The 19,031-nt window shown below is 54.2% G+C and overlaps 2 protein-coding genes across 4 annotated transcripts in view; both read left to right on the top strand.

The window, feature by feature from the left end:
* Window positions 1-8,358, top strand: part of LOC120299522 — a 21,085-nt gene extending 12,727 nt beyond the window's left edge. For 2 of the 3 annotated variants that reach the window (XM_039324411.1, XM_039324410.1), the window contains 5 exons: window positions 2,271-2,404; window positions 3,639-3,912; window positions 5,080-5,264; window positions 6,240-6,280; window positions 7,367-8,358. In XM_039324411.1, coding sequence (XP_039180345.1) covers window positions 2,271-2,404; window positions 3,639-3,912; window positions 5,080-5,264; window positions 6,240-6,280; window positions 7,367-7,541 — 809 coding nt within the window. In that variant the 3' untranslated portion in view covers window positions 7,542-8,358. The remainder of the gene's footprint in view (window positions 1-2,270; window positions 2,405-3,638; window positions 3,913-5,079; window positions 5,265-6,239; window positions 6,281-7,366) is intronic. The other variant, XM_039324412.1, reaches the window with a different exon arrangement.
* Window positions 8,359-11,863: 3,505 nt separating this feature from the next.
* On the top strand, window positions 11,864-16,160 carry LOC120299534 (bone morphogenetic protein 2-like). The gene is made up of 5 exons (XM_039324431.1): window positions 11,864-12,140; window positions 13,913-14,055; window positions 15,127-15,249; window positions 15,432-15,627; window positions 15,778-16,160. The coding sequence occupies exons 1-5, from the start codon at window positions 11,864-11,866 to the stop codon at window positions 16,158-16,160; spliced, it is 1,122 nt and encodes a 373-aa protein (XP_039180365.1).
* Window positions 16,161-19,031: the final 2,871 nt, after the last annotated feature.

Here is a 19,031-nt window from a genome sequence, read left to right as displayed (position 1 = left end):
CCCAAAACCGTGGTTTATAATATTGTCTGATGCATGCACACAAACCAACATGGATCAGCCTGCCAACACCTTTTGATCGTGGTGGTTGTGGGAGACGCACACCAAGATCCATGTCAAAATTTTGGAGAATAGAATAGAATTATGGAATAGAATGGAATAGAATATAATAGAATTACGGAATAGAAATAGAATAGAATAGAATAGAATTACGGAATAGAATAGAATTACGGAATAGAATAGAATAGAATAAAATAGAATAGAATAGAATAGCAGAGAAGAGAAGAGAAGAGAAGAGAAAGCTGGAAGGGATCTTGGAGGTCTTCTAGTCCAACCCCCTACCCATTTCAAACAAGTGACTGTCTAATCTCTTCTTTAAAACCTCCAATGATGGAGCACCCACAATTTCTGGAGACAACTTCTGTCCCCCCCCCCCCCCGTTAATTGTCCTCCCTGTCAGGAACTTTCGCCTTAATTCCAGGTTGCTTCTCTCCTTGATTGGTTTCCATCCGTTGTTTCTTGTCCTGCCCTCAGGTGCTTTGGAGAATAGGTGGACCCCCCTCCTCTTCTCTGGGGCAGCCCCTCAAATACTGGAATGCTGCTACCATGTTCCCCCCCCCCCCATCCTTCTTTTCTCTAGACTGGCCATTCCCAATTCCTGCAGCCGTTCTTCATATGTTTCAGCCTCCGGGCCTTTAAGCATCTTAGTTGCTCTTCTCTGAACTTTTTCCAAAGTCGCAACATCTTTTTTTGCAATGTGGTGACCCAAATTGGCTGCAGTATTCCAGGTGTGGTCTTACTAGGGTTTTATAAAGTGGTACTAATAGTAATAGTAGTAAAGTTGGAAGGGACCTTGGAGGTCATCTAGTCTAACCCCCTGCTCGGGCAGGAAACCCTACACCATTTCGGACAAGTGGCTGTCCAGTCTCTTCTTAAAAACTTCCAGTGTTGGAGCATTTACTGCTTCTGGAGGCAGGTTGTTCCACTGGTTAATTGTTCTGTCAGGAAGTTTCTCCTTAGTTCTAGGTTGTTTCTCTCCTTGATTAGTTTCTACCCGTTGCTTCTTGTCCTGCCTTCAGGGGCTTTGGAGAATAGCTTGACTCCCTCTTCTTTGGGGCAGCCCCTGAGATACTGGAACACGGCTATCATGTCCCCTCTTGTCCTTTTCTTCGTTAAACTAGACATACCCAATTCTAGCTACCTCGCGTGATCTTGATTCTATGCCTCTGTTTATGCAACTCAGGATTGTGTTAGCTTTTTTGGCTGTTGCTGCACATTGCCAGCTCATGATTAAGTGAGCGTCCACTAAGACTCCAAGATCCCTCTCACAGTGGCTGTTTTTAAGCCGGGTCTCCCCCAATCTGTAGATATTAAAAGCTAGCCACACTCCGTCCCTTTGGACAGCACGGAGCCCCTAATAACTGGGTCCCTCTTGCCATTTTCTGCCCTTTTCTAAACTATTTGGCACAGTGAGTAAACAACAGCCTATCTGCAGGGGATGGGATGGTCGCCAAAGATGCTTAATTAGCATCCAATTAAGACCTGGTCCTTGCAACACCACCCACTTTTCCAGATGTTGGACAAGGGAACGTGGCTTATTCGCTTTCTGCTTTCTTGAAAGCCAGCAAGGTTAGCAGTCAGAGTGACTTTCTGAGCCTTTAGCCCAGTGGTTCTCAACCTATGGGTCACGACCCCATTTGGGGTTGATTGGCCATTTCACGGGGGTCGCCAAGCAAGGCTGTCCGCCATTTTTTCCCCCCTTTTCCAGCGGGTGCCTTACCTGCCTTGGGCTGGGCCAGCTGGTGGCCCAGCCAGTGGTCAGCCTGCTCCGTCTCTGCTGCTTGCCAGCTATGCCTCGGCCGGCGCAGGGGGCGGCACCACGCATGCACGGCACTCCCAGGCAGGGAAAGTCCTCGACTTACGACCAGTTTAGTCCTCGACTTACGACCGGTTTAGTCCTCGACTTACGACCGGTTGGGGGTCACGGCATTAAAAAGATTGAGAACCACTGCTTTAGCTGAATCTGTAAAAGGGAAGGAGCTGAGCCCCCCCACCAAGACACAGCGTTTGCTCCTCGCCGGCACAAAACTCCGGTTAAAGTCTAGCTTAGGAAAGAGAGGCACTTGTAATCCTGGCTAACTGCAATGTCGGGGGTCTTGGGCTGCTGTATTTTTTTGAGGGGGAGGCTATGGAAGCAAGAGACTTTTTGGAGGAGGGGGGCTGGGTGAGACCCAGGCCCGGGCAACACCCTGTTGGCATTTCTCTCTTCCCAGACTTTTCAGGCAGCCGGGTGAGCGTCGACGTGGGGGTCTGCAGGAGCCTCTGTGGCGTGGGGAAACCCCCCCCTTCGGGATGTCCAGGTCTTCCCAGAGAGCCCTCCCTGTTGGACTTCCACCAGGCCCCCCAGGTGAGGCTTCGTTTCCTGGGGTGACCACTGCCCCTCTTCCGGATTGGGGGGGGGGCTCACTTATCTGGCCTGGCCAGCTTTGAAAAAACTCCCCCCGGCATTTCCACCCTTAGCCCCATCCTGGCCAGCTTGGGGGGGGGGGCTGCCTAGTAGCCCCACAGACCACCTTGCACCAGCACGAGGCCCCCACAAAGGGGTTTTGGGGTGCTGGTGCTGCTGGCACAGAGCAGTTTTAGTCCGGAAAGGCTGAGCATTCTCCCAGCTGACGCTTAGCAGGATACTCTGGGGTGGGTGGGGGGGGGATGAGGAGGGGAAGAGAGGAATCCAGACACGTGTGTGTGGGGGGGACACCTGGGGGTCCATGCTTGCTCCTCTTGCTGTGCTGGCAGCATCGGCCGGGAAGGAAGGACAGCGTGGAGGGGGGGATCCTCAGCCATGTCATGGTCTTCGGCCACGTCCCCCCCCCTCCAAATCGTATTCTGAAGAATTATTTGAGCTTTTCCTGGGGAGCCCCCCCCCGGTCCTTTTCTTGGCAGCCAGCCCCTCGGTGACCCCCCCACCCCACCCTTCTGCTGGAATGTGTCCTTGGCTTCTTTGCCCAGGCTACTGAGGTTTTCCTGTTGGCCTCCCATCCACCGACTGATCAGATCTTCCCCTGCTTAGTTCCCTGTGAGGGAGACCTGGTGCTGGGGAGGCTTGCTGGGAGTTGGCCCCCAGCCCCAAAACCTGAGGGTGCCTCAAATCCCCTCCCCCCCTCCTTCATGAGCTGCAGCTGCCCCCTTTTCAATGCCTTCTGCTGCTCAAACCCGGCCTCCGTGGGGCTCCAGACCCCCAGCTTTGGGCCCTCCAGATGTTCACCCCCCCCTTCTGCCAGTCCTAGGAAGGGAGGGAGGAAAATGGGAATGTGAAAAAACTGGATGGAAGATGAAAATGGAAAAAGGGGAAAGGATGGATGGATGGAGGGAGGGAGGGAGGGGAAGGGAAGGGAAGGAAGGAAGGAAGGAAGGAAGGAAGGAAGGAAGGAAGGAAGGAAGGAAGGAAGGAAGGAAGGAAGGAAGGAAGGAAGGAAGGAAGGAAGGAAGGAAGGACTGGACAATCCTTGGGACTCTTCCAAAGGCAGAAATGGGGGTTTCACGCCCCACGGATTCCCCCTTTCTCCAGAAAGGCCTCTTGGGCCTGGGGAAAGGGTAAGAACCCCCCCCATCACCCTGCACCCCCCCCACTGCGGCTGCAGGAGAGACCCTCTCAGTGGCCAGCCAGGGGCAGGGTCCCCCCCCACTCCGACGGCTGCTGCCCGCCCGGCTCCCGCTGCCAGCCCACCCGCCTCCTGGTGCAGGACCACTGGCTTCGGGACGGCCCTCGGCAGGTGGAAGTGGTGGATGGCTGCCAGTGCAACGCCAGCCCGGATGAGTGTCTCCGTTCGCCCCTTCTGAAGACCTTCTTTCCCGACTCCTCTTCGGAGCAGACCCTGGACGTGGGCAGCTGCACCGGCCCCCCGCCCGCCCCAGGTGAGCCCCCTCGGGTATCACTCCAGGGCCAGGTTCAGCCTTTCCAAGCCGGGCCCTGGCTGGGACGGGGAGCATGGGAGCTGCGTCCTTGGGGTGGCCCAGGCTGGGGAGGGTGGTCTGCAAGGGCCAGAGAAGCTGCGTTGGAAGAGGGGGGAGCCGTTCCCCCCCTCCCCGTAACACCAGGCAGGGCTCTGGACCCCAAAGGCTGGCTTAATACATCTACATCAGGCTGCTCCTCCATCGCAGACCCATTAAATGACTAACTAATGAACAAACTAACTAACTCTAACTAACTCTAATTAACTGACAAACTAATGAACACACTCTAACTAACGAACCAAGGAATGAACTAACTCTAACCAATCAACTAACTAATGCTAATTAGTTAATTAACTAACTAATGAACCAACAAACGAACTAATTCTAACTAATGAACTAACTAAATCTAACTAATGAATTAATGAACTAGCAAACTAATGAACTAACGAAGTAACAAACTAACAAACTCTAATAACTAATGAACTAATAAACTAACCAATTAACTAACTCTATGTAACTCTGACCAACTAACCAACTAATAAACTAACATTAACTAACTAATTAACTAATGAACTAACTCTAACTAATCAAATCACTAAGTAACTCTAATTAACCAACTAATAAACTAACAAACTAAGTAACTGATTCTAACTATCTAAGTAAGTAACTCTAACTAATGAACTAACTAAGTGCAGTACTGGAGGCCACTTTAGCTGACTGTGTTCAGCAGGTCAGCGGTTCAAATCTCACCGGCTCAAGGTTGACTCAGCCTTCCATCCTTCCGGGGTAGGTAAAATGAGGACCCAGATTGTTGGGGGCAATGTAAATATATATATACATTGCTTACTGGTGTACACCGCTTAGAGAGTGCTTGCACTTAAAGCAGTATATAAGTCTCATAAATAAATAAATAAATAAATAAATAAACAAACAAACTAACTCCAACTAACCAAGTAACTAACTAGGAGCAACGCAGAAAAGAACCACATTTTTATCTGTGCAAAATGTAGATGTGTCATTGATGCTGTGGGGGGGGGGGGAGACAGGTGGGCACCTTGCCTTCCGCAGGGCCTGGTGCCAACCGGGTGACTCTCTCTTTCTCTCGCTCCTTCCCTCCCTCCCTGCTAGGCGGGCCCATCTGCGTGCCAACCCACTTCGACTCGGTTCTCCTGCAGGGCCCCAACGGGCAGCGCCTGGTCCGGACGCTGGGGGGCTGCGGCTGGCAAGTCGCCTCTTGCTCCCGGGTGCCCCACTGGCGGCATTACTCGGAGGTGGTGCTGAGTGCCGAAGGGAGGAAGACGGAGCAACGCAAGGTCTGCTCCTGGGTGCCCCCCTCCCCTTTGCCCCCTGCCCCAGCGTCTCCCCAAGGGCGCCCCCCCACAGCCCCGCGTGGTGCCCCAGTCAGCCTGTGGGCTCTTGGGGTTAGTTTAGGGGAGAAGCAGGAGGTGGGGGTGCCCAATCCGTGGGGGTGTCCAAGAAGCATCCCCCTCCCTTTAGGCTGGAACTATCCCATCCATGGAGTTTGTTAGGAAAATCTGGAACTCCTACACAAACTACGGGCAGTTTTGAGCTTTGGGTGACTGGAAGCGCCTCGGGGAGTGGGGAGTCACGGCCTTCGGCTCGGAGCTGTGGGCCAGAGATTGCGAGGAGCTCCCTCATGCAGGCATGGTCAACCTTCGAAGAGGCCCAGACCTCAATGGAGGCTGTCCTGGGTGCCGCTGGGTCTGTGGGCATCAGTGCCAGGAGGGAAAAGGGGCAGATGCCTTGAACTGGGTGACCTGGGGACAGCCCCCCCTCTCTCTCAGCCTGGCCCACCCCACAGGGGTGCTGGGTGGGGGAAAAGAGGAGGGGGGGGGCAGGGGGAGACGGGGGGCTGGGGGGGACAGAGGGCACAGCGCCCTGGGCAGCTGGGCAGAGCTTGGTCCGAACCTCAAAAAAAGGGCGGGTAGCATTTCCAGACGGACAGGTCAGCAAAGCGCCCTGCCTGAAGGGGTGTTGTGAGGTCAGACCGAGGACTTTCTCCGAGGGGGTGCCCCCCTCACCCATCCTCCCCAGCCACATGGGCCCAGGGAGCCTTGAAAGGGCTGCCAATGACAGATGCATCAACGGGAGCTTGGGAATGGCAGGGAAAGGACTGATGCCCTTTAGTGGGGGTGGGGGTGGGGGGGTGGGAGAGCCCCCAGGCCAGGCCAGCTTCTGGGAAAGAGAGCAGCCCCCCCTCGCCCCCCCCCAGCTAAGCCAAAGGAAACCAGCCGTTTTCTCTGCTCTTTGTTTTGCAAATCTTTCAGGAAATGGACGTGGGACGGTGCTTAGGACGATGCCCGCTCAGGTAAGGCAGCCCAGGTGGGGTGGGGGACATGAGACACATGCAGGTGCATGCACACACACACACACACACACACAGCCCCCCCTTTCATTTCCTCCTGGGTGTGTATTGGGGTATTAAGTCCGGGACAGACAGAGGGTTGAGAGGGGGGCCTCCAACGCCCACCCCCCCATTTGCTCCTGGTCTGGAGGTGTCAACTGAGCCATTAGCCCCCTCCCGAGAGAGAGAGAGAGAGAGAGAGAGAGAGAGAGAGAGAGAGAGAGAGAGAGAGAGAGAGAGAGAGAGTGAGTGCCAGGCAGGGGAGGGGGCGTGTGTGTGGGGGTCCACCATCCTCTGGGAAGGCCCCGACCGGGATGTGTGAATGCTGCAAATTCAACACCTGGAGAGGAAGAGAAGCAATGGAGGCTTCCTCAGAATACAGTTTTCTCCCTCTCTCATCTTCCTACACTCTCCCTCTCTCTCTCAGGTGCTGGGGGGGGCAAGGGGGGGCCTCCTGCTTTTTAGCTTCTTCTTTTTTTCTTTGTCTCACCTGCCTTGCCAGGACACTTTTCCTTCCTTTCTTTTCCATTTTCCTTCCATTTCCCCTTCCTTCCTTCTTCTTTCTTCCTCCCCTTTCTCCTTTCTTCCCTTCCTTCCTTCCCCTCCCCCTCCCTCCCTCCCCCCTTCCTTCCTTCCTTCTATTCCTTTCCTCTTCCTTCCTTCCTTCCCTTCCCTCTCCCTCCCTCCCCCTTCCTTCCTTCTTCCTTACCCTCCCTCCCTTCCATTCTTCCCCTCCTTCCTTCTTCTTTCTTCCTCCCCTTTCTCCTTTCTTCCCTTCCCTCTTCCTTCCTTCCTTCCCTTCCCTCTCCCTCCCTCCCCCTTCCTTTCCTCCTTCCTTCCTTCCTTCATTCTTCCTTACCCTTCCTTCCTTCCTTCCTTCTTCCTTACCCTTCCTTCCTTCCTTCTTCCCTACCCTTCCTTCCTTCCTTCCTTCCTTCATTCTTCCCTCCCTTTCCTTCCTTCCTTCCTTCCCTCTTCCTTACCCTCCCTCCCTCCCTCCTTGCCCTGCCCTGCCCTGGCTGACTGCTCCCACGTGTGCTCCTGCTGCAGGGTCCCCGGGGCCACTGGCTGTGGGCGGGTGAGGGCCGCTGCCAACCTCTGCGTCCCTGACCACTATGAGACAAAGACTTTCCGGAGCCGGACGGGGCAGCTGAGCACCATCTTGGCCATCCGGACCTGCCGATGTGGAGCCGCCATGGAGATGAAGGGAGCCACTGTGGCCTGATTCCCCCCCCCCTTCAAGAGCGGCCGTTCCCCCGTCCCTCCCCCAGAAGAGGGACCCGGTGTGCAAATAAAGTTGATCCTATCGGACACAACCACAGAACCGAGCTGAGGCTCCCGAGGGATTCGGCTGGCAAGTCCAATCAGGCTGCGTTTTTCTCTGGGGGGGGGCTGCAAGGACCGAGGCTGGGGCAGGCTGGCTCTCACCCCCCCCCCCATCCCAGAGTGCGACTGTCCTAGATCTCGCTCTCTATTCACACACCACCTGTTCCTCCAGGTGTCGTCCGGGGCTGATGGCTGCATTGGCACGGAGCTCCAAATGGGGCTAGTTCTGATAGAGGGGGGCAGAATGTCACACTCAAAGCCCCCCCCCGCCCGCCTCATATATACATTGCCTGGTTTGGGGTCGCTTTGCTTTTGGGGAGCCTCAGCTTTTAAAAACATTTGGGCCGAAAGAAAGTCAGACCGGGGATGGCCTCCTGCGGCAAAATTAAAACAAACAGCCTCAAGACACCCCCTGCCTCCCCAGGTTTTATTTCTTATTAAACCGATGTTATGGTATAGGGGGCTGGACTAGAAGACCTCCAAGGTCCCTTTCCAGCTCTGCTCTATTCAATGTACACAGCTCTCCATCTCTCACATAAGCGACGCTTGCGGGGCGCACAACACAGAGCTAAAAAAAGTTATTAAATCCATTAAAACAGGACAAAAACCAAATGGAAGCCAAGAATAATAGAGGAAATAGTGGAGCAGCCTCACAAGTTCACCCATCCCCTGGTGGGGTCTCTTGGGGTCCCCAAGCCAGCTTTTGGGGCCCCCCAGAAACTCAGCACCAGAATGAAGCCTGGAGGGGTGGGATGGGGGGGCACCTGGATAGCCCCAGGCCTGCCAGGATGTTTGGGCACCCCCTGAACCCAGCACCCGCCCTTTGGAAGCCCATTTTGGGGAGGGGACTCTCCATCCATCACCCAGACAACCCCTCCTGGGTTGAGGGTCTTGCAAAAGAGGGTCACTGGGCAGAGATGGCTCTTTCCTGCCCCCCCCTTTTTGGGGAGGGGGCCTCCCTTGGCAGACTGCCAGGCTGTCTTATCCGGCCCAACTGGACGCCAGAGCTCAGCACGGAGGGGAGGGGGGCAAACGGAATAATTTTCCTAAAATAAAATCTCCCTTCCTGACCGGTTGGCAGATCCATCGCCCGGAAAGCTTGAAAAGAAATGGAGTTGGTCAATAAGGACAGCCATTTGTCAAAGATGGTATAGGGGGTTGGACTAGATGACCTCCAAGATCTCTTCCAACTTTATGGTATTATTATTATGGATCATCGCACAGTCAGCCAGATGTTCAGACTGGATTTGGCATTTTGTCTACCTATCGAGTCCTTACCCAGGACCTGGGATAGGCAGATGTGGATGTTTGATGGTATTACAGATATCGTCGCAGGATGGAAGCAGTTCCTAATAAGGCCGCCTTTTGCAATTGACTAATAGCAAATTTGTCAATGCCAATGGTGTTCAAGTGGTGCTCCAGTTGTTTTGGGATTGCACCCAAGGAGCCTATGACTATTGGTACTACCCTTGCTTGCTTTTGCCACAGTCTTTCTATTTCTATTTGTAGGTCTTTGTATTTTGTTATCTTCTCCAGTTCTTTCTCTTCTATTCTGCTATCTCCAGGCACTGCCACGTCCACTATCCAGACTTTTTTGTCTTTCTTATCGACAATTGTTAAGTCTGGGGTGTTATGTTGCAGGTGCTTGTCTGTTTGAATTCTGAAGTCCCAGAGCAGTTTAATTTTATCATTTTCTATGACTTTCTCTATTTTATGATCCCACCAGTTTTTGCTTATTTTATTATTATTATTATTATTATTATTATTATTGATCATCCCACAGTCAGCCAGATGTTCAGACTGGATTTGGCATTTTGTCTACCTATCGAGTCCTTACCCAGGACCTGGGATAGGCAGATGTGGATGTTTGATAGTATTACAGATATCGTCGCAGGATGGAAGCAGTTCCTAGTAAGGCCGCCTTTTGCAATTGACTAATAGCGAATTTGTCAATGCCGATGATGGTCTTCTTTCTTCTTCTTCTTCTCTTCTTCTTCTTCTTCTTCTTCTTCTTCTTCTTCTTCTTCTTCTTCTTCTTCTTCTTCTTCTTCTTCTTCTTCTTCTTCTTCTTCTTCTTCTTCTTCTTCCTCTTCTTCTTCTTCTTCTTCTTCTTCCTCTTCTTCTTCTCCTTCTCCTTCTCCTTCTTCTTGTTATTATTAAATGAGGGGCTGCCCCAAAGAGGGGGGAGGCCCCCCATTCTGCAAAACACCAGAAGGCAAGACAAGGAACAATGGATGGAAACTAATCAAGGAGAGAAGCAATCTGGGACAATCAGGCTGCCATTTATCCCATTGATAAGGCTCTCCCCGTTTCAGAAGCAGCCTGGGTCACCCACCCTGTTAAAGGCAGATTTGTAAAAGGAACATCTGTTTTCTTTAAAAAAAAACTAATTGGTGAACTTTGTGTAGACCCCCAATTAGAGCCAGCTGTGTGTGGCAGCGGCCAAAAAAGCCAACACAATCCTGGGTTTCATAAACAGAGGCATAGAATCAAAATCACATGAAGTTTTAGTATCGTTTTATAAAACCCTAGTCAGGCCACACCTGGAATACCTGCATCTGGTTTTGGTCACCGTATCACAAAACAGGTGTTGAGAGTTTGGAAAAAATTCAGAGAAGAGCAACTAAGAGGATCCAAGGCCTGGAGACTAAAACATACAAAGAACGGCTGCAGGACTTGGGCTTGGCCAGTCTGAAGAAAAGAAGAAATAGGGGAGACATGATAGCTGCCTTCCAGTATATCAGGGGCTGCCCCAAAGAAGAGGAAGTCAAGCTATTCTCCAAAGCCCCTGAAGGCAAGACAGGAAACAACGGATGGAAACTAATCAAAGAGAGAAGCAACCTGGAATTAAGGAGAAACTTCCTAACAGTGAGGACAATTAACCAGTGGAACAGCCTGCCACCAGAGGTTGTGAGTGCTGCAACACTGGAGGCTTTGAAGAAGAGACTGGACAGCCACCTGTTTGAAATGGTAGGGTCTCCAGCTTGACCAGTGGGTTGGACTAGAAGACCTCCAAGGTCCCTTTCAGCTGAGTGCTGCTGAGGATCCCACAGGGGTGGGAGGAAAATCAGCTGTAAGGATTTTTCAGAAGTAAAGCCAACTGGGGGGGGAGCATATGAATCTTGGGGAGGGGGCTGGTGAGGGTGGGGCAATGATGGAGAAGACCCCCTTTCTGGATCCCACTAATGGCATTGGTGGATTGATGGGGATGGAGTAGACGCCTCCGTGCAAACGGGCTCTGATGTGGCATTCAGAAGGGGGCCCACTCAGCTGGGTGCATCGCGAGTGGCGTGAAAGCCGTGTGCACACCTAGAGACCCCAGAGGTCATCTGTCTGGGCTCCGTCTTTGCTGAAACAGACTAGAAAAGGGAGAAAAGCAATTGGGGGCTGGTTGTGTGTGTGTGTGTGTGTGTGTGTGTGTGTGTGTGTAGGAAGCAGGTATTCTCTGAAGGTCTACACAGGGCAGGGAGCTGCCCCACTTCCTGTAAAACGGTGGGGCTCAAGGGGTCCAGGGGCTCAGTGGTGCAGGAGAAGGGCAGTTTGAGCCAGGGAAATGCATGGGGACTAGAATCATGCCATGATTTTCAGAAAGGCCCTCGGCACAGGGAGAGGACACTGTTTTGGCCTCCAAAGGGCTCAGCTGCAGCCCCTCCCCATGTCTCTAGGGGCGGGCAGGGCCAAGGGGGGCTGCTCACCTCGGGTGTCCCAGGGGATAGGGGGGAGTTGTGTTCCCAGCCAGGAGGGCCACCACTTAGGGTGAAGGATGCTGCCCCACGGAGGGATCCCCCTTGCTGCTGCTGCTTCTCCCCCTGTTGCCCCCCCCAGAAGCCTCTAATTCCTGTCTGCAAATGGCCCCCCGCCGCTCCCCATTAGATGCCCGTTAGCCCCCTGGGTAGAGCTGGCTCATCTGGCTGGCAGCCTTGGGCCCTCAATAAACTTCGGAGAGGTGTACGGAGGGGGGGGGAGTCTCCCCACCTCTTCCTGCCAAGGCCCAACCGCAAACACGCAGCCCCCCCTTCCGGAGGGGGGGGTCTCTCCTCCCGAGGAATCCACAGCCCTCCAAGATGTGGACTGGGCTGATGGGCAGCTTGGCACCTTGTTAGCGGGCCCATTAATTCCCTAATGGCCCATCAGCCTGTGCCCCTTCTGCTCGGGGGTATAAAGGGGGCCCGGGCCAGCCCTGGGGAGCTAGTCCTCTTGAGGAACCCTCCAGAAGCCGAGATGACGAGCTTGCTGCTCCTGCCGCTGCTGCTCCTGCTCACCTGGGCACCTGCCCGCCCCGCCAAGCCCACCGGGGGCTCGGAGGACACCCGGGACCAGGCCCTGAAGCAGCTGCTGGAGGTCTTCGGCATGGAGGAGCCCCCGCAGCCCCCCCTCTACTCAAAGGAGCCCCCCCAGTACATGGTGGACCTGTACAACACCGTGGCCGACGCCGACGGGGTCACCAAAGACCCCCACCTGCTGGAAGGCAACACCGTGCGCAGCTTCCTGGAGCGGAGTGAGTCGCGGAGTGGGAATGGGGGGGGGGGGTTGGGAGGGAGGAAAGCCTGGGGAGGGGGGGCATTAATCGTAAGGGCTGCAGCTTAATAGCTCAGAGGAGACTCTCCCCCCCCCCCGCCAGAAGTTCTGGGTGCTCCAACACTGGAGGCTTTTGAGTAGAGGCTGGACAGCCCTTTGCCTGGGATGGCATCGTTTTTTCCTGCCTGAGCAGGGGGTTGGACTAGATGACCTCCAAGGTCCCTTCCCCCTCTCTCTCTATTTCTATTTCTCTCTCTCTCCCTCCCTCATCGCTGGAGGTTTTTAAGAAGAGATTGCACAACTGTTTCTCTGAAATGGTATTTTGGTTTTTCCTGCCTGAGCAGAGGGCTGGACTAGATGACCTCCAAGGTTCCTTCCCACTGTCTTTTCTTTCTTTCTTTCTTTCTTTCTTTCTTTCTTTCTTTCTTTCTTTCTTTCTTTCTTTCTTTCTTTCTTTCTTTCTCTCTCTCTCTCTCTCTCTCTCTTTCTTTCTCTTTCTTTCCTTCCTTCTCTCCCCTCCCTCCCTCATCACTGGAGGTTTTTAAGAAGAGATTGGACAACTGTTTCTCTGAAATCCCGTATCATTTTTCCTTCCTGTGCAGAGGGTTGGACTAGATGACCTCCAAGGTCCCTTCCCACACTGTTACTCCCCACCGCTTGGGGGGGGGTCTCAGAAGCTTTCCCTCAGGGAGGCTTAAGGCCATCTAGAGGAGCCTGATGCTCCGGTCTTCTAACCTGCCCTTCTCCCCCTCCCAGCTTAGCTGATTCTCTTTAAACTGGGTTGGGTTTACACAGGTCTCCCGGTCCCAAGTTCAGATCTGCCCACTTAAGGGCATCCTTAGGCCAGGGAGGGGCTCGATGGGAATTGGTATCACTTCTAAGAGGGGCAATCTGTGGAGCAGATGGGTGGGTGGGGGGGCTACTTCATTCCCCCCCCCCAGTTGGCCACTGACAAAGCATCTCAAAATCCTGATGCTACTACCTGTGTGTGTGTGTGTGTGTGTGTGTGTGCCACCCCCCCTTTCTGCCTTAAAGTTCCCCTTTGGTTTCCTCACCCCTCCCCATGTTTGCTGATAGGTGTGTCCCCCCCCATCCCCAATCTCTAACCAAAGCCCCTGAGAATAAGCAAAGTTTGAGGGCTGAAAATGTAAACCTTGAAAAGGAGGGGTGGTCTTTTACTTCTCTTTTTTATAATTCCCCCTTCCCAAAGAATGGCAGGAAGTTTGTGTTGTTGTTTTTTATTAATTTTTATTATTTTTTTTATTAGTTGAAGATTTCCCCCCCACTTGTATTTTTTCGCTTCTCAAGTGGGCTTTTTTGGGGAGGGGTTTTGTAAAACACCCTAAAGGTGGGAGCCTTTGGGCTAGGATCAGCGTCTGCGGCTTTTAAGGGGTGCAGGAAGCTTTGATGTTTTAGAATTGAAAATTATTCATTTACAGCCCTGTGTTTCAACCTTGGGAATGTGAAGATGGGTGGACTTCAACTCCCAGAATTCCCCAGCCAGCAAAGCTGGCTGGGGAATTCTGGGAGTTGAAGTCCACTCATCTTCACGTTCCCAAGGTTGAGAAATGTTGATGGATACAATGAATTTAATGAATTTAATCAGTTATGGAGACCCAGACCCAAAGCAAAACGCCTTGCCAACAGGAAGGGGGCCAGTGCAGGGCCTCTGCCCGATTCTTCCTCCACCCGGCCTACCCAGCAGGGCCGTTGTGGGCTGCCCTGGTGCCAACGGCCTGCCTTCTCTTCCAGCTCACAGTGACCAGATGCAGATGCTCTTCCTGCTCTCCAGCGTGGCCAAGAACGAGGTGGTCCTCTCCGCCGAGCTGCACCTCTTCAAGCTGCGGGCCGGGGGGGCCGAGGGGGCCCTCCTGCAGAGGCAGCACTACTGCCAGGTATGCTCAGAGGCACTCTTCTTCGACGCCTCCCCCTGCCCCAACCGGTGGGCACGAAGCACCCCCGGGGGTGTCCTCTTCCCCCCACATTTGATGCCAGCTGCTGCTTGAAGGCATCTGGGTCCTGCCCTCCTGCTTCATGGCCAGCCCTGACTATGGGGCAGGATCTGCACTCTCTTGTCCCCCCCCCCAAGATAGACTGTTCCTGACCATGGAGGCTCCTCTTAAGTGTCCATTGAGGGATCCCTCCTCTTTTACTTCTTCCTCCTCTCCCTCCCTCCCATCCACCTTGTCCTCCCCCTCTCTTCATCCCCTTCCTTCCTCCCCTCCTCCTCCCTTCCTCCCTCTCCCTTCCCTCCTCCTTCTCCCCCTCCCTTCCTCCCCTCCTCCTCCTCTTTCCTCTCCCCCTCCCTCTGCTCCTCCCCTCCTCCCTTCCTCCCCTCTTCCTTTCTCCCCTCCTCCCCCTCCCTCCCTTCCTCCCCTCCTCCTCCTCTTTCCTCTCCCCCTCCCTCTGCTCCTCCCCTCCCCTCCTCCCTTCCTCCCCTCTTCCTCTCTCCCCTCCTCCCCCTCCCTCCCTTCCTCCCCTCCTCCTCATCCCCTCCCTCCCTCCACTCTTCCCCTCCCCCCTCTTCCTCTTTCCCCCTCTCCTCCTCCTCCTCCCCCTCCCTTCCTCCCTCTTCCTCTCTTCCTCCTCTTTCCCCTTTCCCCCTTCCTCCCTTCCCCCTCCTCCTCCCCCTCCCTTCTTCCATCCTCTCTCCCCCTCCTCCTCCCCCTCCCTTCTTCCTATCCTCTCTCCCCTCCTCCTCCTCCCCCTCCCTTCCTCCCCTCCTCTTCCTCCCCCTCCCCCCATTGGCCTCTTCCCTTTTTAAAAGCTGCCTGAACTGCAGGCCCAGCCCCTCCAGCGGGACCACTGGGGATGCTGGGAGATGTGCTGCCAGCATAGTCTGGAGGCGAGGGGGTCGGCAAGGCAGTGCTACAAGCTGAGCGATGGATGGCCGGGGGAGGTGGCCAGGTTAGGCGGGCACGTGCAGAGTGCTAATCCCACCCCCCCTTTCTCATCCCCCCCCCCAGGTGAACGTTTACCAGGTGCTGGGCAAGGACCACCCGGAGGCCCCCCAGGGGAAGAAGCTGCTCTCCGCCCGGCTCCTGGCCCTGCAGGGCTTCGGCTGGGAGGTCTTCTCCATCACCCAGGCGGTGAGTGCCGCCTCCTGGGGGCCACTGGGCAGGGCTTGGGGGTGGGGTGCCCCGGTGTATTGGGCCTGTCTGTGTGTGGGTCTGAGAACCAGGGAGGGGGGCTTTTGCCTGCGGCTTGGCTCACTCACTCAAGCTCCGCAGGATGCCCGCCGACGCCCGCCAATGCTTCCCCCCCCTTCCAGGTCCGCGATTGGGTGGCCGACGAGGGCAGCAACCAGGGCCTGCTGGTGACGGTGCAGGGCCTGGCCGGGGCCCCCCTGGACCCCCACGCCGTGCAGTTTGCCTCGGGCCGGGACCACCACGCCAGCAAGAAGCCCATGCTGGTCTTGTTCACCGACGACGGGCGGCGGGCGGCCACCTTGCCGAGCGGCTTCCCCGGTGAGTGACCCCCGCCAGGCATTGTGGGGAGGGGGGGCACAGCGTTACACCCCTTAGAAGATTACCCCCCCCCCCAGCTTTGCTCCTGAAGCTGCAGCTGAGATGCCAGGCCGGGATGTGAGCCATTTCTTTGTAACCCCCCCCCCGCAGCTTTCCCAGCTCCCCCCGAGCCGCCCTCCAACCGGACCCGGGGTGCCCGCTCGGCCGAGAGCTCCCTGCCCTGCCAGCGCTACCCGCTGATGGTGGACTTCGACGAGATCGGCTGGACCGGCTGGGTCATCTCCCCACTGGGGTACAACGCCTTCTACTGCAAGGGCACCTGCCTCTTCCCGCTGGGCCAGACCATGCGGCCCACCAACCACGCCACCGTCCAGTCCATCATCCACGCCCTGAAGCTCAGCCCGGAGGTGCAGACGCCCTGCTGCGTCCCGGACAATCTCTTCTCCATCAACCTGCTCTACTTTGATGATGACGACACGGTGGTCCTCAAGCAGTACGACGGCATGGGGGCGGGCAGCTGCGGCTGCCACTGAGCCCCCGGGCACTGTGTGTGTGTGTGTGTGTGTGTGTGTCTGTGTGTGTGTCTGGCACGGTGATCCTCCCCCCCCTTCCACATCCAAACCCTGACCTTAGTCCCGGAGAGCTTTCCTGGGGGGCTTCTTAAGGGGGGAGGATAGCAACAGCCAGGATCTTTTCTCCCTAAACCAGAAGGGTCCAATTTTGCAACTTTTAAAACTGCTGGATTTCATCTCCCAGAATTCCCAGTCAGCTCTGCTGCTCCTGGAGAGCTTTCCTGGGGAACATTTTAAGCGGGGGGGGGGGGGACACCAACAGCCAGGGGCTTTCCTCTCTAAAGCAAAAGTGTCCAACTTTGCAACTCTAGGACCGGTGGGCTTCAGCTCCCAGAATTCCCCAGCCAGCAGAATTCTGGGAGTTGAAGTCCACCGGTCTTAAAGTTGCCAAGCTTGGACACCCCTATCCTAAATGGACAGTCCTGCAGTACCACAAATTGCCTTCAGAAGTTGTGGGAGCTTCTTCACTAGGGGCCTTCAAGAATAGACTGGACTACCCTCTGTCAGAAATGGTGTGGTAGGGTCTCCTAGGGCGGTGGGTGGGTTGGACTAGATGACCTACAAGGTCCCTTCCTTCTCTTCTCTTCTCTTCTCTTTCCTCTCCTCTCCTGTCCTCTCTTCTTTATTTTGTTCTATTCTTATTCTATTCCTGCATTGTGATGGGTTTTGGAACTGTTTCAGCCACTGTGACCTGAGTTCAATTCCTTCCCCTGGATTCCTACAAAGTGGACCTCTTGGGTTGAGGAGGGGGGGGGGTGTCTTGCTTTGATTAGCTGACTCCATGCAAAGAAGGCAGCCTGGACTCTCTCTGCCCACCCCACCCCCCCCATTGCTGGAAGAAGAAAAGATAGCGACAGAGGAGAGCAGACAAAGCTTATTGAACCCGTGGAACTGACTGCCACAAGAAAGTGCCCTGCCAGCTTTAAAACGATTGAAAGGGGTGTGTGTGGCACATTATTGGAAGAGCAAGGTTAGCTAGCACCAGCGCCGATTGAAAAAGGAAATATATTGAGGGTTCGTTGTGGCTAAGGGTCGTAGTAAACAAGTCGAGCCTCCTTGTTCCTCAGCAGTCTACCCCCAAAGAGCAATGGCTGGGACCAAACAGGGAAGTCTTCCAACTTCCCCGTCTTGCCTGGTGTCTCCTCAGACTGGAAGATGCTGCTCTGGACACCCATGTCCCTGGGAAGAAAATTTGCAGTGTGTTCAAATTGCGCCCAACTCCAGCCAACTGTGGCCCAGGGCACCGCTGCAGAATGTACCATACTGTAGATAGTCGAACTGTTTTAATTTATATAAATATATGTATATATATATAAAAATGTGTGTGTGTATGTATATAGGACAAACTTCCTGGGCACGGAGACTTGTGAATATTTGTTTTTATGTTTATGATGATTTTGCCAAGGGAGCACTGTCTCCACATTAAACGCAAACAGCTTCCAAGCTTCTGGTCCTGTTGCTTCTTTTACTGACAAGAGGGGGGGCAGCTTGGGAGGGGGGCCAGAAGGAGCAGCCAGGGGCAAGTCTGCCTGCCAACGGGCCAGGCAGAATGGGCAAAAAAAAACCCCAACCCATTATTTTGAGCCTGGTGCACAAAGTTTTGTGACTGCGTCTTGCCTGCAACCTTGCTCCCACTGGCAAAGAAGTGGGGTAGTCCTAAAGGAGCCTCTGTGTTTTTGAGTTTGTTTGTGTGTGTGTGTATCTTCCTTGTCCTTGCAGCCTTACACTGAAGATTGCATCTGGGCATGGAAAGAAGAACAGCTGGGGGTGGATAATTTATCTTCCGCTCACCTGGCATCAGGCATCCCTAGCAAACTCCAAATGGGAAGAGCGGGTGGACAGAGGGATGGGGGTGGGCTGGAAGAAATGGGGCATTCAATAAATGGGTTCTTCACACACCCCCTCCCAATTCCTGTGCTCTGCCGTTGCCAACATTGGGGGGGCAGGGGCTGTGGGGAGGGGGGTCTTGCTCCCAGGAGGAACCCTTCCACTGGGGAAGGCGGGTGTCCGGGGCAGAGGGCAGGACTGTCCCCGGGGCCCATCTGCCTTCTGGGCCAGGGGAGCCCAGTTTTTCCTAGATTTTTCCCGTTGGGGAGGTCACTGGCAAAAACTAATTCGGCTGACCTGTGGCGGGGCTTCTTTGGACTGCGTCATTACCATAAGGGAGTTGGTTGGTGTGTTTCTTCTGTTTGTGTGCCTGCCCGTCTCAAAAGGAGGGGTTTTGCAAAATTGGCTGGTATTTTTTCAACTTGTGAAGATGGGTGGACTTCAACTCCCAGAATTCTGCAGCCAGCAAAGCTAATGGGTTAAATTGAGGGAGGGTCTCCAGTGTATTAATCTGTGGCAAGTAGAAAATGCCATTAAGGGAGATGGAAAAATACTATAAACAACATTTTAATTAACAGAGGTGATGTTTAGCAAGCATTAACTAATATCATAAAATGGCTGAATTGTGATGACCTGTGTGCAATTCTATGAAGAAACATTTTTACGAGAGGTGCCAACCGAAAGTCACAAATGGTGTAAGATATTGCACGTGTAGGGAAGTGTGGTTTCCCACACATTGTATGTTGTTGTTAATTGCGAAGTCGTGTCTGACCCATCGTGACCCCATGGACAACGTTCCTCCAGGTCTTCCTGTCCTCTACCATCTTCTGGAGTCCATTTAAGTTCACACCTCCTGCTTCAGTGACTCCATCCAGCCATCTCATTCTCTGTCGTCCCCTTCTTCTCTTGCCCTCCATCTTTCCCAGCATTAGGCCCTTCTCCAGCGAGTCCTTCCTTCTCATTAGGTGGCCAAAGTATTTGAGTTTCAACTTCCGGATCTGGCCT

This window comes from Crotalus tigris, unplaced genomic scaffold, assembly GCF_016545835.1.
Source record: "Crotalus tigris isolate CLP2741 ecotype Arizona unplaced genomic scaffold, ASM1654583v1 scf7180000024298.760630, whole genome shotgun sequence".
In the NCBI taxonomy this organism is placed as follows: domain Eukaryota; kingdom Metazoa; phylum Chordata; class Lepidosauria; order Squamata; family Viperidae; genus Crotalus; species Crotalus tigris.
Note: the sequence above shows the minus strand (reverse complement) of the source record. Positions and strands in the feature narration are given on the sequence as shown.